The 23760-nt window shown below is 42.7% G+C and overlaps 1 protein-coding gene and 2 long non-coding RNA genes across 3 annotated transcripts; all 3 read right to left on the bottom strand.

Annotated features, from left to right (window-relative positions):
• Positions 1–3404: 3404 nt before the first annotated feature.
• Positions 3405–5878, bottom strand: LOC125509436. The gene is made up of 3 exons (XR_007284086.1): positions 5550–5878; positions 4128–4372; positions 3405–3686 (listed from the first exon to the last, which is right to left on the bottom strand). It is a non-coding gene; the product is annotated as an uncharacterized LOC125509436 (long non-coding RNA).
• Positions 5879–9813: 3935 nt separating this feature from the next.
• LOC125507082 (transcription factor IIIB 90 kDa subunit-like) lies at positions 9814–22968 on the bottom strand. The gene is made up of 14 exons (XM_048671776.1): positions 22390–22968; positions 21140–21250; positions 20695–20776; positions 19663–19797; positions 16645–16725; positions 12738–12869; positions 12488–12661; positions 11294–11375; positions 11118–11176; positions 10942–11022; positions 10797–10871; positions 10617–10697; positions 10443–10490; positions 9814–10287 (listed from the first exon to the last, which is right to left on the bottom strand). Exons 2-14 carry the CDS (start codon positions 21202–21204, stop codon positions 10093–10095), a joined length of 1290 nt encoding a protein of 429 aa, XP_048527733.1. The 5' UTR covers positions 21205–21250; positions 22390–22968; the 3' UTR covers positions 9814–10092.
• Positions 17915–19672, bottom strand: LOC125556122. The gene is made up of 4 exons (XR_007305015.1): positions 19560–19672; positions 19395–19471; positions 18154–18210; positions 17915–18080 (listed from the first exon to the last, which is right to left on the bottom strand). It is a non-coding gene; the product is annotated as an uncharacterized LOC125556122 (long non-coding RNA).
• Positions 22969–23760: the final 792 nt, after the last annotated feature.

Below are 23760 nucleotides of genomic sequence, written 5' to 3'. Positions count from 1 at the left end.
CACAAGACCTTACAAAGCCATACAACAGTAAGACTAAAGTCACCGTCTAAGCAACAGCTGTCGCTACACCTATCCAATTGATGAAGGGGCGCAGATAGTCTGGGCCTAATACCAAACAGACATTGCAACCAAATCTAAACATCTAAGACATGAGGTCCCAACCAGGACGCCTACCGGATATGGGGCACCTACCAGTCTGGCGCACTCCTCAACCAGGACGCCTGCCGGGTATGAGGTCGCCGCAGCCACGTGTCATCAATCCATCTTCAGAGCTGTAATGTTGCATGAACCGTGCCAGGTCTCTCTGCCATCGACGCCACCACGACGCCAGACAGTGCCACCATCCTGCGCTCGTCCATCATCACACGCCCACCGGCGAGACCCCCACTGCTCCATGCCGCTGAGACCCGCCGTTGTCGACGTGCCAAATGCCACGCCGCTCCTCCGACGCGAACACCAAAAACAGGAAACGCCCTAAAGATACAAGGGGCACTCTGCACAGCAGGAAAGCCGCCGCGAGCAGCTGCAGCAGAGAGCCAGCCGATGGCCAAAGCCCCCACCTTCAACAACCCACACCCGAATCCTAACTCCCCAGGCAACGCCTCCAAGGAGGGGATGACGCCCATGGCGCAACCGCTGCCCAATCCAGGCTGGATTTTGGGTTTTCACCCGGGAGAGGACCGGAGGTGGCAAGAATAGGGACCACGACACCGCCTTCAGGAAGGATGCGTCGCCCGAAGCCGACGTCGCTGTCGAGCCGAACCAGCCGGCCTAGGGTTTCCCCCGGTCCCAATCTGCACCACCATCCCCAGAAGCACCGGATCCAGCAGCAGCCGCCGGCATTCAGCGCAAAGGGGAAGGAGCGGGAACGAGGGAGCAGCAGGCCTCCAGATCTGGCGAGGACGAAGGCCCCCGAACTGCCGCCACCAAGCGCCGACGCCCCACCACCCGAGCGGTTGAGGACGCCGGGCAGAGTCCCCGCGCACAACGTCCAAGGCGCGAATGGCAGCGCCGCACCAGCAGGGGTCGCCACCCCGTGGATCCGGATCTCCGCGAAAGGGACAACGAAGGCCTCACCGCCACCGTCACTGGTGGCCGCACGGGCTTGCCCGACGCCCTCCTCGGGTAGCGGCGAGGAGGAGTAGAGGAGATGTAGGTGATGGCGCTCGAAACCCTATTCGCCGCCCGAGCGGGCGACGCGGGGGGCGGGGGAGCGGGCGTACGATATCACGTATGTACGTGAAGCAAAGCTTGCGTAGGCATTTAGCTTGGCCCACCCCTCTGATGGAAGGCACCAGTTTGTCTATACTTTGTGTCGTTTTTCTACCAGCTTGAGGTGCATATTTCAGGGCAAAAGCTCTTTTCCCTTCCCATTATCCACTACTTTCTCCGGAATACCCCAAAGCAATAGATGAAGGTTGATCAGATAACTCACACAAGCATCAATACTTTCCTTCCCGTCACCATTATTCGCGCAAAGCGAGAAGATAAGTAATATGCGTGCTTGCATATCCGGTTCCACGTGGTTCATGAGCTGAAACAACTCCATCGGGGTTTACTTTCTTGTCGTTAGTTAGATGAGATGGCAATTGGTTGTACGATTAACCAACAAAATTGTGTGTCTGGTTTTCATATGACAGATCTCCATTAATTGCGATTTAATTCTGAATACTATAACCTGAAATTTTGCTTCTTACCAACTCCATAATTTTGTAGTATTTCACCTTCTCATATGACATGTTTCCCTTGTAAAAGGAAAATTAATCATACTGCCACTACTGATATGGTTCGCGTGTGAGTAAATAGATGTACTCCTCAAATTACAATTGTTTTCAAGTACTACTAAGCATCTTGATTTCATGGTACATGAATTTTGTTTCTTTTAAAGAAGCATCCATATGCTTCGGCCACACAGATTTCTGGTTTCCTGTCCAAAATCATGCAATTGGACCTCGCATACAAAATTCCAAAATCCATATACTCAGGGAGTGGCGTCGGGCACGGACTTCTCTCAGAGTTTGAATTTGGCCGGGTTTCACAGGTAGGAAGAACGCCAAAGTCACGATCACATCGGGCTCAAGAAACTGAATGCAACCAAGGAAAATGTCGTGATCTCCGTGGACAGGAAAACATCTAGGCCAGGATCCTGATTGCTATCCGGACAAATGGTGATGTCCCCATAGTTCAGTGCTGCAATTGCTAAATGCAATGTCGTAGAGACTGTTAACACATTATTTTAAGACCAATTGCATATTCTTTTAACTCAGCCGTGTGTGCTTAGTTTGTGCAAGACAACAAAGTGAGTTTCCAAGATACCCTACTTATCAAATGAATTGCCAGACAAAAAGAACTACACAAGCGAATTGGGCATCTAGAGAAGATCAATGTGTGCTTCTCTGAGAACTCGTTCAAAGGCACGCATTACAGGTACTGAAATTTACTCTAATGAAATCCTGTCCACAGAAATGTACATTGTTGCTACGCTGTAGCCACTTGAAATTCCAAATTCTCAAGCTCGAATCATGTCAGCATAGCAGCCGAAGCAAACTTCCCAGGTACAGACAGACAGATAGATAGATAGGTAGATAGCCAAGTACCATAGAAGAAAAATCTGCAGCCGAGAGATTGGAGCCAAGCTACTGGAATCTCTCATAACCCACTACGAAATCAAGACAACTCTTCCAACATAAACCAATCATCACTTCTAAGATGAGAAGGCACATGACACCTTTTAACAGTGAAGTTAATTCTGACCAGCCTACTCATTGCTACCTAGGCGTTGGTCGATGAAACCGGACACCAGTAAACTCTAGGAAGTAACCACAACGCTGGAGACTCACTGACTGAATTTACGTCTTCATTGTTGAAGCAGGAGATTATTATTGTTTGGAGTGAACCCAAACAGAGATATTTGGTCCTACTTCCCGAATCTGGACTGGAAACTCAACAGGGTGACACAAGAACAACCAACTCTCTGTGTTGTAATTTTAACATGTCAACACCATAAACCAACTAGCTACAAGTATTGTATGAGTAGATAGTGATCAACTAACCATTTTATTCAACCAAATCCCTAAGGAAAAGTGGAAGAAGGAAAAAAGATAAGCTTGTATACCTTACAAGGTTTATTGAATCAGGTGCCTATTATGCAAAACACTAGACTAGACCGACTCCAACTTTTGAAATAGCCTAGCACAGCCTGTAGCAAAAAGTGACTCGTTGAAGATAATAGTGACATCAAGTTTCGGAGTTTTGCCAATGGTTCTTTCCGCACCAACAAATACCATATATAGGATAATTATTAGGTCTTAGGGTAAGTTTGGTTTGAGCCCTGGGTTGACCCACCAAATATTTGGCTAGCCAAATTTTGGTCAAGGTTTTGTGTGCCAATGAGCTGGGCAATATTAGCAGAAAAAATGAACTAGCGTGGTATGAAGCCATTGGCATGCCAAAAAGTTAACAACCATCCAAACCATGACCAAAGTTTTGGTCACAGCCAAAAAAATTGATAAGGTACATGTTGGCTACAAATCAAACATACCCTAAGTTCTAATTATCCTCTTTCACATGACCATCCACATATGTTGCATTTGAGTCGTCACCTTATTCATCATACGTATTCCATGCAGTTTCTTGTAAAACTACACCAGCAACAGAACCATTGTGTTTCACATCCCCTTTTTTACCTGCACCAGAAAAATAGCATCATGTTTCAGTCCTAATTGCACTTGAAACTCTACCAACTGGTTCAGAGAGTGTGTTTAGAAGTTACAAGATAACATGATTTGTTTTTCTGTATGTAGGATCTATCTGCATGCATACTATGTTTATCGGCTTTATTGATACTGATGTCTTCCCAAAGCAGCTATTTCGTTTGTCTCGAAGACCTCGGAGTGATGACTAATCTAACACTGAAAACAACGGTGTCATGCTCTAAATCAAGTTTCAGATGAGTCCATGTTTGCCTTTTAACTTGAAGAAAACTTCATTTGTTTAAAATAGTGTATCAGATAAGACCTGTTAATCTGGGTCAATCTGGGTAGGAAGGATTTACTTAACTAATACATGGGTAAAAGTTAGTGAAAAGAAATTATTCTGATTTGGGAGCAAGAAGTGGAAGATCATACAGCAGGATGGCCATTGGAGGTAGTGGTGGGGCTGAGAGAACATGAGGATCGGAAGGCATCGATGTGAGCCTGGCACTTGACACGATCACCCTTGTTCTCCTGCAGGCACTTGCGCAGCGCCTCCACGTCGCATGCTGCAGCCGCCTTCTTCTCGCCTTCCCCTCTGACACCTCCACTGCTTGTTCTGTCCATCGCTGCCAGAGCCGCCGCTACTCAACCTTGAAGCACGGGTCAAAAGGAACAGTCTGTACCCATCATGTAATAATCAAAAGGTAAACACAATTATGTAAATGTGGAATGTAATTTTGGCATACTTAAGATTCAAGTTGCTCCTCTTGAAACAAAGAAGTTGTCCTATTTCTTTTCTAAGAGAGGTTTCAGGTCTCTTCAGTAACCAACGTGCATCTGCCCTTAAACTATGGTACCTGATGGAGCAAACAATCAGGAATGAAGATGCACTAATATCTGACCCTATGATCAAGAATCTGACAAATAAGCACAGAAAATAGATGGTTGCCACACCAACATATGCCATTTTATCTGCTAATCCACTAGTTTGTACTACTCTTTATGTTGAAATCTCATTTACTCCCAGCTTCTAAAAGTCCATTGTGTCTTAACATCAGTAAAGACTGAGGACACTTAAAATTTGATGAAAATCTTGATGTTAAGTTCTACCTCATCTCATGCAGGAAGATGTTAAAGATTAGACGAGCCTGGCAGTAGATTTTAACATTTACACACTTACAAAAGATGTAAGCACAAAGGAAGTTATGTTAGGCTTTCTAGAAAGTACGAGTAGCTTAATATGCATTGGTATGACGTACACTACTGTTAATAATTATTTGCAACTGTACATGTGTATCCAATTGAGATCATTGTCTAGAACAAACTCTAGCTACTATGCTTGTGAGCCATCTTCAGAAACATTACCATCAATCATAATCCCTAATAATTTGTTTTCCATTGCTTTGGGTAATTGCAAGCTACAAATTTAAGAAAATACTTTCTCACATTTAGTTTGCCCAACAGACACGATCCTCCGAGAAAATGTTAATTCTGTGTTTTATTGGTCGTTATAATCACCACCACCACTACTCTCCAACTATTCAGTATTCTACTGTATTATCTATCTTTAGCATGGTGAGGTACACAAGTGATCTTCATTGGATAAAGAAATTTCAGCTCGGAGACGTTTACTATCTAAATGCCTGCCTACAACTACGAAATGTGTGCAAGTAAAAAAAAAATCATGGGAGCGATATGCCCCGCCGCCCCTCACCGTCCTGGTGAGGCATAGCTCCCCCCTCTGCCCGCGCCCCTCTAACCCAAAGCCTCTAAAGTCTAAACTGGTGGGATCCCTAGTCGCTTGGCGATGTGTGAGACTAAAAAGATCTCGTAGTACAAGGCTCGTCGTGTTACCTGAGTGGCTGAGTGGACGCCCAGCTCCGCCGCGCGCAGGTCACCTCACGGCGCCGGAAGGATGGCGAATTCGCCTTCAACGCGCCCGCACCTTCCTCGCCTTCCTCCTCCTTGGTCTCCGGTCGCCGCGGATGCTCTGACTCCGGCGTATCCCCCGCGCCCGCAAACGCCGACCTCTTACGAGTTCACGGAGAGAGAAATTTCGCCCGGAGTGGGGAAGAAGGAGCTCGACTGAGGTACCGTAGGCGGCTGCGGAGGAGGATTCCGGCTGGCGTGGGAGGAGGAGGCGATGCGATTTGGGGGTTTCTTTCCACTCCTCGGCGGTGCTCAAGATTTTTGTTTCACGGCAGGTACACTCGCTTGGGCTGTTGGTGGGTTCGGCTAGGAGGAGAATTGCGGCCCACTACTTCTACCGGACGCAAATGTACGCTCGCTTCACCTCAAAAAAAGAATTACGCTCGCTTGGGCTGGGCTCCAGGGAACCGGTCTAAATTGAAAGAAAGAAAGAAAAAAAGATGGGAGCTAGAACAGGGGAGCTCCTATAGGCCGCTCGCTGCGGCAAAGTGCTGGCACTTCGCACAGGAGCGGCTAGCGTGGGCCGGCCCATTTACAGTGGCACGCGGCGGCACGTTCCCGACATGAAAAATCGCAAAAAACGAAAATCACGCTAGCGCTGTAGCTCAAACACGAGACTTCGCACAAATTCGCTTGCCGTGCAAACCACTGCGACACAGACCATCTCATGTCCAATTGCAGTGCGACAGTTAAAGACGTAGACAACAGAGACTAAACTTAAACATTAATCCGCAAAAAATCCTACAGTCCATTTATTGGGTCGAATCAACGACCTCCTACAACTGAATTTTTCGAAATTATGAATATTTTCTTCAAAATAAAAACATTTTTCGAATTTTCGTACAATTTTTGTAAAACAGGAACATTTTAATGATGTGAACAAACTTGAAAAAGGGAACATTTCTTGAATTTGTGAACAAAAAATAAAAATGTTTACTTTTTAAAACTTCCAGAACATTTTTTGAATTTGTGAACAAAATTGAAAAACATGAACTATTATTGAATTTGTGAACAAATTAGGAAAGCTGGAACATTTTTTTCAATTCCCAAACATTTTTTGAATCTTGAGAACAAATTTGAAACAGAGAAATTTTTTGAAAAATCCTGAACAAATTTGGAAGCGCAAACAATTTTTTAAAGTACGAACATTTTTTGAATTTTGAGAACATATTTTGAAACGAAGAACAATTTTGAAAAATTCCGAACAAATTTGGAAACGCGAACATTTTTTGAATGTGTGAACAAAAAATTGAAATCCGGTCTGAATTTTGAAAGATTTGTACCTTTTTGTGTAACGAGAACAGATTTTGAATTTTTAGAACATTTTTTGGAAACACGAACAAACTTTAAATTTTTCGATTTAAAAAAAATGATAAGAAAAGAAAATAAATAAAAAAGAAAATCATAAATTTTTTGTAAAACCGCGAACAAGTTCTGAGAAAGAAAAATAAACTTGAAAAAGAAAATGAAACAAAAAACAAAAACGAAAAATATGAAAAAGAAACAGGAACAAAAAAAGAGAAATGAAAAAACAATAGAAAGCCGAAAAAGAACCAGAAGAAACGATACAGGCAAAAACCCGGTTCAGGGAACCTTCTAGAAAGTTCCCAAAACCGGTTGGACGCAATATGTATTAGTGGGCCGGCCCAGGTTTGTCGCTGGCTGCGCTGCCCTGTGCGGTAGCCCGACATTTTGCCGCAGCGAGCGGCGAATAGGGATTTCCCTAGAACAGCTTGAGAGTTTAATTTTGCTTATTTATAGCATGTTTACCACATGGCCCATGTGGTAAGCAACCTGAAAACAAACAATGTCAAGAAATATAGCATGTTTATTCCTGAAAACCTCTCTTGTTTGGCATTGCAGTCGTAGCTTTATTTTCTTGAAAGATGTTTTTTTTGTCGGGGGCTTGAAAGATGTTTTTTTTTCATACATCTACATGTAGTTTGTTGCAGTGTGTTGCTAGAGATCAGAGAATTAATGACTTTTACTGCACGTTTATAGGTACTAGCTAAATACTCGTGCATTGAAACGGAGCAACTTTATTCTAGTGGTTCAACGTAGATTTTTTTTTTGTCTTGATTGGGTTAAGATTGAGATATGTTGTGGGGGAAGAGTCCATAGGCACCTAAAGAAATATATGATTTGATTGAGATTGTGTATGTACAACTATGTGAGTTGATTTTGTTGTTTGCTTGCAATGGATTTCTTGCTATTGGCGATTTATTTGATTTTGTGTTGGTTGTTTTGCAAGGGATCCTTTTTTCGTAAACGAGGATGTGGGGGCGGCTTGGAAAAAACTAATGGAGGTTATCGCGTGGTTTGGAAAAAAATATCTATGGGAGAAGGCAGAGGATGCGAAACCAACAAACAGGACATTCTTTATTTTTATGATTTCTTCCCAATGGTTTTGACTTTTGACTTTCCATTGCATAAAATAATCAACTCTTTCTTATGACAATATCGTGGCAATTATTTCTTGTTTTGCGGGGACGTGGCAATTATTTCATGATGTGGTACTTTTCTGCAAGCACCAATGGCTTTGTCTGGTCGCATGGTTTTGTTTCAAGTTACGCAATTTTTGGTTGCCGATTCTAAGAATTAGTTGTGCCCCATATGGGCCATGGAGAGTGAGGACAACTATTGCAAATGCATATGTTTGATGTTCCCTTCTTTATTGTTGGCGTGTTGATCATCATGCATTATGCGTTGTAGATGAATTGATTGGTTCAGAAGAGGTACACCATGAGATAGAGATATAATGATGATGGAAATGAATGAAAACAGTCCAGAGAGACCATCCCACCCACGTATTGCATCACTCCTCTCTTGCCTCTCTCCCATTTGCCATCGCCTGAGGATGCCGCCGGGATAAGCACACGCGGCAAAACGTAGCGGCAATGGGGCCATCTTCTTGCTCGATGGTGGGCGCTCGCGGTTCGTGAGGCTAGGGCCCCCTGTTGCGCGGCTTAGAATCTGCCGCCTCGTCGCGAGCTTCAACTGATGGCTTCTCTCCAGCATCCAGGGCGGGTGCCCCCCCCCTGCACAGAGGTTACTCATCCCCACGTTCTGCTTTTGGCGGGCGCACCCGTGCAATCTACATCGACGGGCATCCAGAGGCATCTCCGGCGATAATGCGGTGGCGGCTCGCCAGATTCAGCCCTCCTGCGACAACAAGTTCTTGCTATCCCTCTTCCTTAGCATGACATGTCGGATTTTACCTCTTGGAGCTACACGAAAAGTGGGATGTTTTCGGTTTGATTAGCTTATATCATGGAATGGGATCATTAACATTGGAGAAAACTACATGTACTAATGGTATGGGACAAACCAAAGTTAACCTTATTTGGTGTAAGATTTAGAAGCTAGCGTGCCTGACAAAGGTTAATTTTTTTTAGTTTGCGTATCTGCACGCTTGCCAATAGACATATGAAGGTCTTGCCCCAATGTCCTTGTTCTTCTGGGCCAGAAGATACAAAGCACTTAGCAACAAAGGGTTGGAGAAGGTTAGGATGAATGATATTATTGAACACGTGAAAACGATCGTACTGATGAGGTGGTTCTAGAGTTCTTGCTTTTGTGAGACCAGGAGTTGTCTGTTATGGGTATTCAAAATCCCCACGAAATAATCACCATTACTACTTGGTATTTATGGTGGGAAAGGCATAAACTAGTTCATGAGGAGATTGTTCAAGATGCTTTTCAGATAGATTCGTGCTCTCACTGCTTCCTCTCCATAGGCTACAATGAAAAAGGAAGGGTTGATCCACCAATCCATTGGTTTTTGTAAAACTTAATGTTGATGCATCTTTTGAACACAACGGGGCGGTACTAACGGGGAAAAAAATCATTGCTATGGGGAATTGCAAAATTGACGGGGTGAGAGGCTCCCAAATTAGGATTACCCCTTCCCAAAGGGCAGGTTATAATCAACTTCTTAACTATGACAATTTGGATGTCATTGACACCACTAGGAATGGAGGTCAACATGCAGGAGCGGCAGCGACAGTTTTCAACAATTGCTATTATATTGTTTGTGATTTTCCTATCTCTAGGTTCAAACATTGTAATATACTCTCTGAGCTAATAAGTTTGCTCATGAGCTTGCTAGATTGGCTAGATTTTCTTTGACTTTCGATTGGTTTGAGGAGCCTTTCAATGAAATTGCACTCATGCTCATAAATGATGTAACTGTTATTTCAGATGATGTTTTAAAAGATACAAAGAAATTGGTCCCGGGGAAAGGAATTGGTCTCTTCAGTCTTATTGTGGATTACTCATCTTTTTAGAACTTTGCACCGGAAACTTTTTCTAAGAGAGCAGTCTTACTGTGGTCCACAAATCTAGATTCGGTGTCAGTTTATGCATCTACTATAACTTAAGTCCTTGGTATAGGTAGAATAAGATTTTCAGTTCGCCTTGGTAGTCGGAACAGATCTTGGTCAGGTTGCCACTCTGCAGAAAACTGCTACTAGTAATCAGCGTCATGACAATCATCATAGCCTCCGCCACCACCCTCATCAATGTAGCCTTCGTAGTTGTAATCAGCATCGTGACCATAGTCATAACTAGCATCAAATGTTTCACCATAACCGACATTGTGTTCATATTCCTCGTCAAAGTGTAGGTCATCTTTGCCATTTGCTTTGCTAACTTCATCTTCAGTCTGCACGCAGAATCTCAGTAAGCATTTGAATGACAGCAAATATAACAACTAAACAAGATATTTATTTTGATGTTGGAGCATTTACAAAAGAACATTGCATGAATTTTATGATACAGAAATCCAAGCTCCAGTGAACATAAAAGGCAAAAACATACGTTGTACAATCCACTAATGGCTTCAACATTGATTTTTGACCCAAGTCCCTGCAGAAGGAGCAATGTCACACGTTAAATGCTACTAGTTCGTCTGCACGCAAAGTTTAACGTGTAACTATAATAGTCACATGACATATATTTTGGATGTCTATTGCTGTACAAAAGGTCCAGTACCTTCCGTTTCAACATGTTGCATGTTGCTTCTGCTGGTGTTTCAGCAGGTGTGGAGTTCTTGTCCTCCTTACGTTTCCGTTTCTACATTTAAAAAGACATCCCTGGCTAATCATGAACTGTACCGAAAATAGTAAAGATGTGTACACAGGACGCTTGGGCTACACTAGAAACATTTCATACCTTCGGTCGTCCCTCTCCAACAGATATACCTCTCGCTGCCAATTCAGCCGCTAAAGCTTCCTTTGCAGCTTGTTCCTGTAAAAGAGGTCAGCATATATTTACACCCTGTTGTCAGGACAAGAAACTGCCCCATTATGATAACTACCTCTAGGTATTCTTTGTTCATTTCCTCCCAGATAATCTTTTTGTTCTGTGTTTCTTCCTCATTGTGAAGATACCCGTCAACCTGCAATTTTGCCAAATATAATTACAGGAAATCAGAATGAACAGTCATATCTCAGGCTCTAACAATATCAGAAACATCTCATGGATAAAAAATACCTCCACATCATCAATATCAGAAAGATTTCCAGGATCAGAATCAGCTTTACCATTTTCACCTAAGGGTGCAACATAACATCAGCAAGTTGATTAGCCATCAGCTTGGCAGTACAAACCAAAAAGGGGAAAGGACATTATTGTTGCAGAGCACTATCATATTACAGGAACCAACAAACCTTCCACTTCAGGATTGATGGGAGCTTCAAAATCATTTGCAGTTTGACTGGAACTACCTGTCGAAGATTTGCCTACACAGTTCTGTTCAAAGAAGTCAAACTGAGTCACTAGACGTACAAACGCACATCAAGCACACTGAATCAACTATAAGGGAAACAACTAGACCTAGTGCAGATGTATTAAAGAGATATCTTATACTCCCTCCGTTCCAAAATGTAGTGCGTATAGATTTTCTGAAAAGTCAAACTAGCAAACTTTGACCGAGTTTACAGGAAAACAATTTATATATACAATTCCAAACATATACAACATGGAAATATAACTGATGATGTTTCAATGATATGCATTTGGTATTTTAAATGTTCATATTTTTGTCTATAAAACATGGTCAAAGTTTGTAATGTTTGACTTTTGAAAAAACCTATACGCACTAGATTATGGAAGGGAGGGAGTACATGATGTTAGCGCAATACAACAAATGCCAAAGTTGAGCAATAAAAATAGATTATGCCGGTTCAAATATTCCATTAAAAGATTGCACCAACAAGACCGCTAGTCTGGTAAATTCCAGGTTTGGATGTAATGGCTATATATTTTTCCCATCCTGCGACACCCTTTGAGCACAACAAAAGGTAGAGTACAAATGTATAAATAAAGAGAAGCAGTTACAAGGGGAGCCTTGGTGCAGTGGTAAAGCTGCTGCCTTGTGACCATGCGGTCACGGGTCGGTCGGACCCTGCGCAAGCAGGAGCTACATGCACCGGGCTGCCCTTATTTTTTTAAGCTGTTTCAGCACTAGATGATTTGAGATGCTTGTCAGCAAAGAGTTTTGTGAGATAGCAAGGAAAACTCTGAGATTACTTAGAAACCTCACTCTCAAGCTCCAAGCTACAGTTCAGGAATATAATCTAGATGTAAAGATGAAACTTGAATGTTTCTTGTAACAAAAAGGAAAACAAGTCATCAATGTAATTAATAGACATCAAAAGTAATAAAAATGTATTTGTGAGGGGTATGTGCAGTCAACTGATGAAAAAGAATCTTCAAATAGCTTTGGGTGAATGATGACAATAATTTAAAAATAGTCGATAATAAGAGTGGGATTTCTTAGTTGATAATTACAGTTGAAAAAGATAGTTTCTCAGATTAATAGGGTAAGAAGCATGGGTTTAAGTATGTTCAGAAACTACTACCTTCCCAGGGCTCATGATGTTATGCTCAACATCAGAACTATGTAACTCACATAATGTTGCGTCGAGTACAGAAGAATCCTTAGCTCTTTTAGCAGCATCATGTCTTTTTTTTTCAGCTCGCTGAAAAGCTGGAGGGTCAGCACCACCCTCCAGTCCACCTGACAGCTCAGTGAACTGACCAATCAAGTCATGTCAGTGGTGAATGAAGCATAAAAACCAAGGCATTACAAACAGAGTAAATGTGAGTTACATTGTAGTGGCATTCCTCGCAAAGTCCATGAGAAAAATACTCAGCACCCTTGTGCTCACAAAGGACTTCTCCATACTTGGCTGGACAATTTGGAACCGTCTCTTCATCAGCCTTTGCCAAAAAATCCTCAATCTACCATGGGGGCATGAAGATACAAATTAGAAGTGATGGTATACTATAAATTAAGTTCTCACAAAAAAAAAGGTTGTACATAAAATTAGTGTATGAGCTATAAATGCAGTTGATGATTTAAATGTTGAAGCCCCTCCAATATCTAATCCTGATGGGCAATGGCATTCGCAGTCTATCGTAAACAGAATGGCCTTGGAGACAGTGGCGGAGCTTCAAAGAAAAAGTTGGGCGGGCCAGGCTAAAGAACAACGCAAAAAATTTAGGCATTAGTCACTACTTAGTCATTTTTATTTTCACTGAATTTTTAACAAACAGTTACTGGCAAGATAATCATCTTTTACCTTGTCAGGCAAGCTTGTTTCAATGAACTTCATAAACTCAAGTGCGCTTAACAAAAGAACATTAAGCTTTAGGTACCAACACCCGCTGATTCACAAAGGAAGAATAACTATTTATCTTCTATTTCCAAATTTTCACATATGACTTGCTAATAAAATGCATTAATTATGCTCAATTCAACTAATGGATAACAGAAACGCCGTCATCGAGGGGTGAACATATTGAGCGTCATCAGCAGACCTTGGCGGGATCCTAATGGCCGAGGCCAGGACTCGCTAGTGCGGAGGCCGGAGCCCAGAAAGAAGAGGGGATGGTGCCACAATGAGAGCGGATGGCAAAGTCAGCAGAGGTGCCGCGTGGGTCGTGCCACGTGCCTTTAGCAGCGCCCTGGCGGCGCAGCATAGGCGGAGGCGGCGGACGGCAAAGTCACCAGTGGTGCCGCGTGTGATTAGGAGCGAGGAAGTTGTGCTATTTTAGTTGTGCGTCGTGGCTGTCAGACGCTTGCGTGAGATGCCGGCTGGCGGTTGCTGCTCCTACTTGCGCATGCTGTACACTCGAGCGACATTGGACGCTTTGATCAATCGTCACGCCTGGACTCCTGGATGTGGTGGACTGAACTGAATGGGCTAGAAAGTATAGCATTATATAGGTATAAAAACCACAGAAACCTGGGCGGGCCATGGCCCGGTTTAGCCCCAACAAAGCTCCGCCCCTGCTTGGAGATCAGTGTCATCAATCCGCCCACGATCAGCAGGACAAATAAGTACTTGGTTTGTCCCAGAAAAGTGTCCTTTGTGACAGGGAAAGATATATAGGCGACAGAAAGATATTCATCAGCTATGGGATTTGACAGGTATCGGTGTCGAACAGAGGGTATGTTCACAAAGCATCACATTTATGTTGGCATGCTATCATCTGCATAGAGGTCATGACAGGTAATTATATGTTTGTAGTAGATATGATAGAAGCACGCAGAAATGAGAGGGAATGACAAATGGTCTAGAAGATAAATAGGAATATTACCTAATATAAACTGGCTATCTGAAAAGATGAAAGGAAGTAAACACATGACTTCGATTCAATGACAGCTGGATGATAGTTTAGTTACTCAATTTGAGTATGTTTGAGAATGGAAGGCCTGAGTGACTTTCCCCAAATAGAACAATCAAACAATATTGCACCGCTGGCCATTATGGTGTGCCAACAAATAAAATAACACTCACTAATTTTCAGTCACCTGAAATTTTCATGTCTCTCGGTCATCAACTAACATTACACAATAATGACACAACAAACTAAAATAACGTTAATAGAAAAAGGGTCACTGGCAGGCGATCTGTTCCTGTCAGATGAGGTGCATTGCTGATGGTCGTGCAGCGTCCATACTGACTGCCCACCGCAACATTGTGAAATCTCCATTGACGAGCGCAGAAAGTGCCTGTCAGTAGTATGCGGACCAGCAACTCTGGTCGACAACACTACTGGCAGCATGTCTTCGCTGATGAGTACAACATGCCTGCCTGTCAGTGATTCTCCCATCATCACTGATGGACAAGCATGTGTGCCTGTCAGTGATATCATCTCGTCAGCAGGCGACAAATTTCCACTGAAAGGAAAGTCGCTAGGGTGTCACCCGTCACTGAAAAGGCCCAAAAAGCTCATGTTCCTTTTTTTGATGGCCAAAAAAGCCTACATACCTCACCCCTCGCCTCTACAAAAACTTGCCCCCCCCCCCCCCCCCCCCCCCCCCCCCCCCCCCCCCCCCCCTCCCCCCCCCCCCCCCCCCCGCCCACCTCCACCTCATCCTCGGCTACGCCGGATCCGGAGGCATGGCGACAGCCTTCATCCTTGCCTTTGCCAACTACGCAGGATATGGCGGTGCGACGGTCCCGTCCTCTCCAAGCCGCAACACGTGGGTGGCCATGGCATCATCAACCCTCCTCTGCAGGATCCAGCGGTGCTCCGGTCTATCCCTCTCAATTCGCCACGTGGGTGGCCATGGTGCCGGCACCCATAAGGCCAAGGCAATGACGGTGCCCACCGGATTCCAATGCGCCTCCAGCGAAGCCTTCATAATCGAGCTGGCTCACCTAGCCTTGTCCTTGTTTCAGCTTTGTTGTGCCAGTCATCAAGACGTAGCTCTATTGTGGGTCCGAGCCATCAAGCCAAGGCATATGTGGTTGGCTGCCATCGAGTTGAGGCATTTCTAGTGTTTCATAGTAACTAATAACTTGTAAAAAATATCTTTTGGTAGGCACCAAGTGATGATGAGCAAGTCAAAAATACGATAACCTAGCTAGATAGATCAGTATGATCTGTAGGATAGCTAGATGAAGGTAGATTAGTGCATGATTTTTCAAGACCTGCAGGATGGTAAAACGGGTGCTTGCCTTGCTATGGAACTTAGAGAACAACGGAGGGGAGATGCAATCAAGTATATCTTTGTCGACGAGATCGATGCGCTTGAGCACATCTCATTGTCCCGCTCCATTCTTTCCTAAGTTCTACGATTAAGCACACACCTATAAGCTGCTGGGGTTGTACTCATTTATTTCGCTCCTGGAAGGGATGTTTTTGGAATATCACAGTGTAAGGAATGAAATGTATTGATGAACATATGTAAGAATTGTTTCTTAGAAGGGCAGTTCTGATCAGTACTGATGAACATATGAAATGTATTGATGGAACCTATGTAAGGCTGTCTAGAAATTCATTTCCCCAAACCCCATCTTGTGTGGGAGCTTTCAGCACTGGGTACACCTTTTCTTTTTAAGAATTGTTTCTTAAGATGAATCAATATGCAATGTTTGTTGTAGTGATCAATTGTGCAATGTATATGTATCTATATGGAACGTGTGTTGTAGTGTATGTGGAATACAATTGTATATGAAATATGTGTAATAATAAATTTAAAAAAATCCTGAAAAACTTTTGGTAAACACACCATGACGGGCAGGCATGTTCACTGGTGAAGTCACCACCGATGGGCAAACTTGGAGTGCCCGTCAATGGAACTCACACTTTACTGACGGGTGGAGGAGTGCTTGGATGGACCACAACCGAAGTTTGGTGACTGAGTCCACTGACGGGTGGAGTGCTTGGATGGACACACAACCGAAGTTTGGTCACTGACAGGTGCCCTACGCCCCTACCCATCAGCAGAGGGATTTAAGTGCCGATTAGTGCGGTGCCGATCTGAAGTAGTGTAAGAGATATCTAAGTTCTTGTTCTGCTTGTTTCTGTATTTGTAGGGATTAGCCTATGTTTACTTTAATGTAGCCTAGGTTAGACAACTTCTTGTCTTAGTACTTTCTAAACAGTGAGTTTATATAGGATGTAAGTAATTACTGATGAGAATGATTATATTTTAGAAAAATGCGAGTCATTTGATAATAGCCAACCCACATTTGGCTATTCATGGGGAGCACATACATACCGTTAAGCTACCAGAATCTGTATTTTCAAACTCTACCAAGCGCTTAAATAGTGTTGCCTCACAGACATGCACAACAGCAGCCTGAAAAAGATAAAACATAATTAGTGCCATTTCATATTTGAACCTACATTACACACATCTGGTGCTTCCTACCTTTCAATGCTACCAACACCACAACGTCACAAAAAACTGGGATACATTTTGACACATTAACAAAAGATGCACCTACCAAGTAAACAAGATCTCAAAATTTCTGATGCAAAATTCAAGGAACATTTGAGAAATAAAAAAAGACAATTTGTTCCTTAGATGACATGTATTGTCAATGCTGTAAATATGTTTCAGAAATTTCTGCGCTATTTGTGGTCCCATGCTCGCTGGTTGCACATGAAGTAGCAAATGGATAGGACGCACCATAGGCTCTCAATAGTGCTGCATATGCACAATAAATACTACTCCCTCTGTAAACTAATATAAGACGTTTTAGATCACCACTACTTTATAGCTACTCCCTCCGTCCGAAAATACTTGTCATCAAAATGGAGAAAAAAGGATGTATCTAGAACTAAAATACGTCTAGATACATCCCGTTTTATCCATTTTGATGACAAGTATTTCCGGACGGAGGGAGTAGTACAAAACTACAAAGGAAAGACGTTCTGGATACAACTCTTGTGTAAGTAGATCCATCTGGACCCTGCAAAAAAAAAGTAGATCCATCTGGAGCATCTGGGCTTACAGCTCCCGGGTGCAGGAGCACCCTCATGAACAGTAACTTCAAAACGATATGAAAAGAAAATCGTAAAAATGTGGAATTTTGAGGGATCAAATATGATCAAACTTTTGATGTTCTTGCGATTTTTCAGCCAGAAACAACACTCGAGGAACTCTCACAAAAAAAAATTACTGCTCAAAAGTACACATAACTTTGAACACTGATTTTGATTTTTTTTGTGAGGGCTCCACGAATGTTTCTTTATGCTAGAACTTTGTATGAATGTTGAAGTTTGATCATATTTGATCCCCCAAAGTTTCAGTTTTTTTTTCATATTGTTCTGAATTTACTGTTCATGAGGGTGCCCCTGCACCCGGGAGCTGAAAGTCCAGTCTCGATATCCAAACATGTCTGAAATCTCATACAACGAAAGGTAAGGGTCAACCATCCTGGCATAACCCACAAAGAACTACCTTATCACAACAGAAACAGAAAAGGAACGTGAAGAATTGTGAATGCTCTGACAATCCTTGATGTAAATAAGTATCTTGTATGTAGCTAGAAGCATTGCGTATATTATATAAGAATGCACATGTACGTCAACTTACGTTCAGTAAAACGATGAATGAAAAGGCTAGGATCTACAAGCTTTTGAACAATTGGGTGTTCTCCGAGTAACAAAACCTGGCAAAGCTGCAGAAAAACACCACCTAGGACATAACTGAAACATAAATTAAGATGAGCCCTTTCAATGAGGGGTGCAAGATAGAGGGCATGAGAGTGCGAGTACTTACACACTTATTTGCAAATGGTCTGAGAAATCAATAAGAAGATAAGGTTTTTCACCTCGCCTGAAAAAACAAGTATTTAAAATATGCACACTTCCTTGATGATACCAAAAGGACAATCAATGTACAGGGAAACACCAACACAAGCATAAAAGGACAACAGATTTCAGAGAAAGGAAAAAACAGAAGAAAGCAGAAAAATTGATTATTTTTAGGACAGCAATAAACACTGAAACATAAGCATGTAGTGTGCCTTCTATTGGACTTGACCTAAGTCCAAAGCACCACTTTGACTGCTAATTTCTATCACAAAAAATGTTAATTAGAATCATATAAAGCATATACTCCCTCCGTCTCAAAATAAGTGTCTCAACTTTGTACTAACACTAATACAAAGTTGTACTAAGCTTGAGGCACTTATTTTGGGACGGAGGGAGTACTACAAAAGTGCATTTCCTGATGAATCTATTGGAAACAGTTTCATGTGGATAGGGTAGATACCTACCATCTTAGATAATGATGGTCAAAGTCAAAAATGGCTTAACCAGTATGGATGAGAGTTGCCTTGAAATTGCAGTTTGTAACGTAACAAACTAGAAACAATAGTTGGTCATTCCTAAACTTTAGAAGAAAATAGTGTGTGAACCTAGCAGAATTTTGCATGCATATTTCTGGAGAAGCTTAGAAGTCTTGTAGTTTACACACTTGAAGTCTTGCCATTTTGGTTTTATTTATCGCTCTTTGATGAACCTCACAAGTCCAAGGCACAATATGGCATTCTATTACATTTTGAAAACTACTATAAAGGCACACTTCTGCAGGTTTTCACTACGAACTTAAAGGCATCCTTCGTTTGAAAGCCAATATTTGGCAAGAGCAACTTTTTCAAGGTTGGCAAGGCAATTTGGTAGCAATTTTTTGGGGCTTACCCAAGCATTGCCAAGCCAAATTCTGGCATCAAACAAAGCAGACATAAATGAACCCCAGCAGAGGCCATATCCTAACAAATACAACACAGAATACTAAAAGGCCCACCCATAAGTGCAAAGGGAGAAGGTCATGTTTGAACAAGAAATAAGCCCAATGGATAGGAACGGTTTCAACATAGTTAAAAAAAGGCACGCCTGGCGCATAACCGTGCGCTTTGGTCGGAAAAGCGCAAGGCGGTGACAAAATGCACAATTAACGCCTAGCGTTTTTTAACTATGTTTTCAATAAAGCAAGGGAGTAATTAGGTGATAGCTTACCGGCAGGCAATGTAAAGACAAGCGGCTGCAACGTGACTTGTTCGACGTCCCTTAGTAAAGTCATTATCAAGAGCTAGCTACATTTAAATGAATAAATATCAGCATTGGAAAATACCCTGCCATTTTTGGAAGGACAATGTTTTGTGTGATAACAAAGATTCATACTTTATAAAAGTTATGAGCAGTGCAAATGATATCATCTCCACCGCTCACATGCAAGCCATGGACAATCTGCCAAATCTCATCTCTCCCTGGTGAAATAAAGCACATCATAAATCCTAAGTGTGCATAATGAGATAAGATATAAGAAATGCAATGAAGAGATGCCTTTTGCTTCAGTTCTTTCACGGGATATCGAACAGCCACTCCCAACGCCTTCAATTATTTTTCCAGCTATTTCGCTCTATTCACATTCAAAACAAATCAACCAACAGTTACAAATCCAAATAAAGAAACCAAATATAAATAATAATAATAATAATAATAATAATAACCTACTAATAAAGGGAGGAATGCTTCTGCCATCCATCGTGATTTTTGCAGAAAACACCCTGTTCTTCGAAATCAACGCACAGTCCTATTTTAAGTGAGAAAAAACGATTCGCCCTTTTTTTCAGAAACCCCTGATCTTTTGGTTAATTCACCCAGGGTCCTATTTTAAGGGAGAAAAATGGTTCACTTTTTTCAAAAAAAAACCCTGATCTTTTGGTTAATCAACCCACAGTCCATCTATTATTTTTGGGCAGATTCAAATGCTTTTAAAAAAATATCCATATCTTTTAAACCCTAACTCCAATTTTGAAATGTTATATATGGAAATTGATTAGAAAAATGTGTAGAATCTGAATATGATATTGTTTTACCTGTTAAACATTTTAAAAATACTATTGAGGGTGCAACCTTAATCAATAGCGCATGATCTGTCTTTCTTTCGGTATAGATCCGGATTGGAAATCAACAACTCAGCAAAATCAGTTTGGAGACGAAAAAAATCATCCATAACCATGCATGCACGCCTTGGCAAAACCTCCAGGTGAAAAAAAACAAATTTCTCATCTTATGCAAAGAGGGAGAGAGACCTTAGAATTGGCCAAATTCAAACACGTTATGATTGCGTGAGCACTGAGGCCACCGCCTAGAAGGGTGGGAAGGAGAGTAAGGAACAACACAAATGGGATGCACATGGTCCTATTGGGGTCTTCAGTCATGGTTATTGTGTTAGGGATGTGTGGTATTTTTTTCTACCGTTGCAACACACGGGCTCTTTCTAGTATAAATAAAGCGCGGCACCAAGACCAACCTGTCCCGAGGAGTTCTTGACAAAAGTAGGCCCAACCTCAAAAATGTGCTCATCAAAAACCTTCCCGCACATTCCACAACATCTGACAACCAACATGGCAAAGAGCATAAGAACAAGATGAAAAAATGTTTAAGCTGTGTTCACAGGAATCAATTGAGAAAAAAATAATACTTCCTCCGGCCAGAATCGCAATCATATGTATGAACTACCTCTGTCTCAAAATATAAGACGTTTTTGTAGGCTAAACTAAACGCCTTATATTTTGAGACGGAGATAGTATTTCTTACTATGAGTTCAATGATATCGATTTTGTGTCACATGCCTTACGATTTGGAACGGAAGGAGTAGATAAAAACAGCCAAGTTATAACAGTAACCCACTGGTTTTGGCATTTTGCATGCAATTATTAGAAGAATAGTGCAAGAGCAGGAAATGAAGGTCTCACGTGATCCCGTTGTCAGGGTCCTGTATATACGGGCAGTCATCCTGACAGTGAGCACAGAACACCATTGCTGAAGAGAAGTTGAGTGCCGAGGATGATCCAACTCAGATCAGCCTGCGAAAGTTCATCGTATGATTCTGTTAGTTCCAAGCATACACGATACTCTGCAGAGTGGGTGCAAAAATGCAAGCACGGATAGCACACTCCAAATTTTCACTATTGTTTCTGTCCAATTCGAATCCAAATAACACAATTTACAATTTAAACATTTAGAATTAGCATGTAAGGGTTGCCTACTTCTCTGTGGTGTGTGCTTATCTCTGGTTGCCAAACAGGGGAGTCATGGGCTCTATTATGTGGGTATAATCCCTTTTTGGGAACATAGCACACAACCTTTCTATTCTAGTCCAATTATAAATATCAAAATGTGCAAGTAAAAAATCAGGATTATGAGCACTCAATTTTCCATTCAAGAAGACCACTTAAAAAAAGTTTCAAGTCATGGCAGTAAACTCATCGAAAGAGGCAAAACAAAACAGACACTCACTTTCAGAGTGATATTATTATGCTTATCGGTTAAGAACATGACAACTAGCTCCTCAATACTAGTGTCATTTATGTTGTACCGGAGGCGGAGCAAAGATGGTTCTCTCAAATATTGGAGAAAAGGGCAAGTTGTATCATTCTCTTAAAATTCATCATTTAAATAGCCAATGCCCTTACTACCCCACTCCACAACTGGGGCCTAGGTGATAGGTACATGTACCCTCATTTTCTGATTCTAGACTAGATCACCAGACATACAAAGCATCCAATGCAGTAGCCCAAAACAGCATAATGTTTTTCCTTTCTAATCATCCTATGCCCATCTACAAACGCATAGGTGACAAATACAGGGCACAGACTGAGATTTGCATCTTGAAGAATTATTCCAGAAATTGTGAGGTCACTGAAAAACAGTGCTACCTTCAGATTCCTCTAATCTTTTTTTTTCTCTTGAAGGGGTCAGATTCCTAATCTTCCTGGTATACATAATACAACCAACAAGGGCTGCAAATTTGACCCCCCCCAAAAAAAAACTCAAGGCAAAGGAAATAGGGTGCCCAAACCAATTTCATCCCAATTCAACATGCCCAAACAAAGGTAGGCATTCTATGCAAGCACAATCCGTCCGTAAACGACCGCGACCGACCCCACACAGCTCAAACTTCTAGGGTTTAGGGTTCACGACGTGTAGATTTCGGGTCCCATACCTTTCGTCCGCGAGGGAAGCAGGCCTGAGCTGCAGGGGGGCTAAGGAGGGGCCGAGGAAGCACAGACGAACCAGACAGAGGGGGCGAGGCGAGCGGGCGCGGAATGCGCGATGAGCACCTCTCCCTGGCGCGGGCGGCGGCGCGATCGATCGGGGCGGCGGCGTGCGGCGGCGGGGGCGTCGAGTCCTTTTGATCGATCAGGATCAGGGCGCAAATCTCCGGGTACCGCTTGGGGTTACGGGGATCTAGGGACGAACCGTTGCCACGTTTAATACGAGACGGGAAGATCCCAAGGGTTACGGAAAGCTGGGCCTCCTGTTGCGCGACCGAACCGCCACGCTCCTCCGTCCATGCTCCGCCGCCTCTCGCGCTGCTTCGGGGGCACGTCCCACCCGCGTCAGCGCGTCGCAGCTCTGCAGCAGCAGCACCACCAGCTCGTCGTGCACAAGGAGCCACCGCCGCCGGCTCCTCCGTTGCGCGGATCGCCGGCTGCGAGCTCGGGCATGCCGGACGCGACGGCGGCGGCGGGGGTTGAGCGGGCCGGATCCAGCGGCAAGGACGCGTGTGCTCTGGGCTCCGCTGAAGATCGGTCAGTTATTCTGACCCTGTGACTTCGGTGCCCGTCAAAGATGATTGCAACATTACTTGCTTGCATCAACACCAAATCATTATTCAACTGAAAAATAACACCAAACCATTTATTGGCCGCGTTATTAGAGGCATAATTTATGTCAGATTACTACTACATTATGCGGCTGTGCACCCATCTCCAATGTTCATAATATTCTGAAAATTTTACTTGCGCAACTTCAGAGAGCTGCGACTATTAATCTGGATCGAAGAGAGTACTATTCCTTTCCTTTTTATACTGTTCATCCGGATCCATATGCGCCCGGGAGCAGAAACTCCACGTCTGTAATTAATTTCTTCACCCAAATCAAAGAAGATATTTCCGCTATATACAATATAAGATCATCCTATCAACCATTGGTACATCCTCAGATTTGAAAAATACTTAGATTTTGTAAGATTTTACATTTATGATTTTCTACGGAGCCTGTTCAGAGACAAGTGCAGAGAGGACAGCAGGCTCTCGGCCGGTTGCTTTCTCAGGCTAGTCATAGTGGGAGTAACTTTCAAGAACGCCTTTGACTATTGACAAGAATAATAGTACATGACGTGTATAATGTGAAAATTATATCATTGAAAGCTCCTTTCACGTATGAATTTGACGATATGCTTTGTATAAGTTGCATGTCATATATTATTGCTCTAACATTTGGTCAAAGTTAACCTCAAAAAATGCATTAGGCCCTATATAGATGGAAGGAGGGACTAGCTAGTAACATAGCACACTTCGAGAAAATTCTG

This window comes from Triticum urartu, chromosome 5 (genome assembly GCF_003073215.2).
Source record: "Triticum urartu cultivar G1812 chromosome 5, Tu2.1, whole genome shotgun sequence".
In the NCBI taxonomy this organism is placed as follows: domain Eukaryota; kingdom Viridiplantae; phylum Streptophyta; class Magnoliopsida; order Poales; family Poaceae; genus Triticum; species Triticum urartu.
Note: the sequence above shows the minus strand (reverse complement) of the source record. Positions and strands in the feature narration are given on the sequence as shown.

What these genes read in the sequence shown, in the direction of transcription:
- LOC125507082 (XM_048671776.1), bottom strand. Translation starts at nt 21,204, where the DNA reads ATGGTGTTCTGTGCTCACTGTCAGGATGACTGCCCGTATATACAGGAC. An exon ending in CATCAATCCTGAAGTGGAAG is followed by an intron (nt 11,177 to 11,293) that starts GTTTGTTGGTTC and finishes TTGCACCCTTAG; the next exon opens with GTGAAAATGGTAAAGCTGAT. An exon ending in CTGATATTGATGATGTGGAG is followed by an intron (nt 11,023 to 11,117) that starts GTATTTTTTATC and finishes GCAAAATTGCAG; the next exon opens with GTTGACGGGTATCTTCACAA.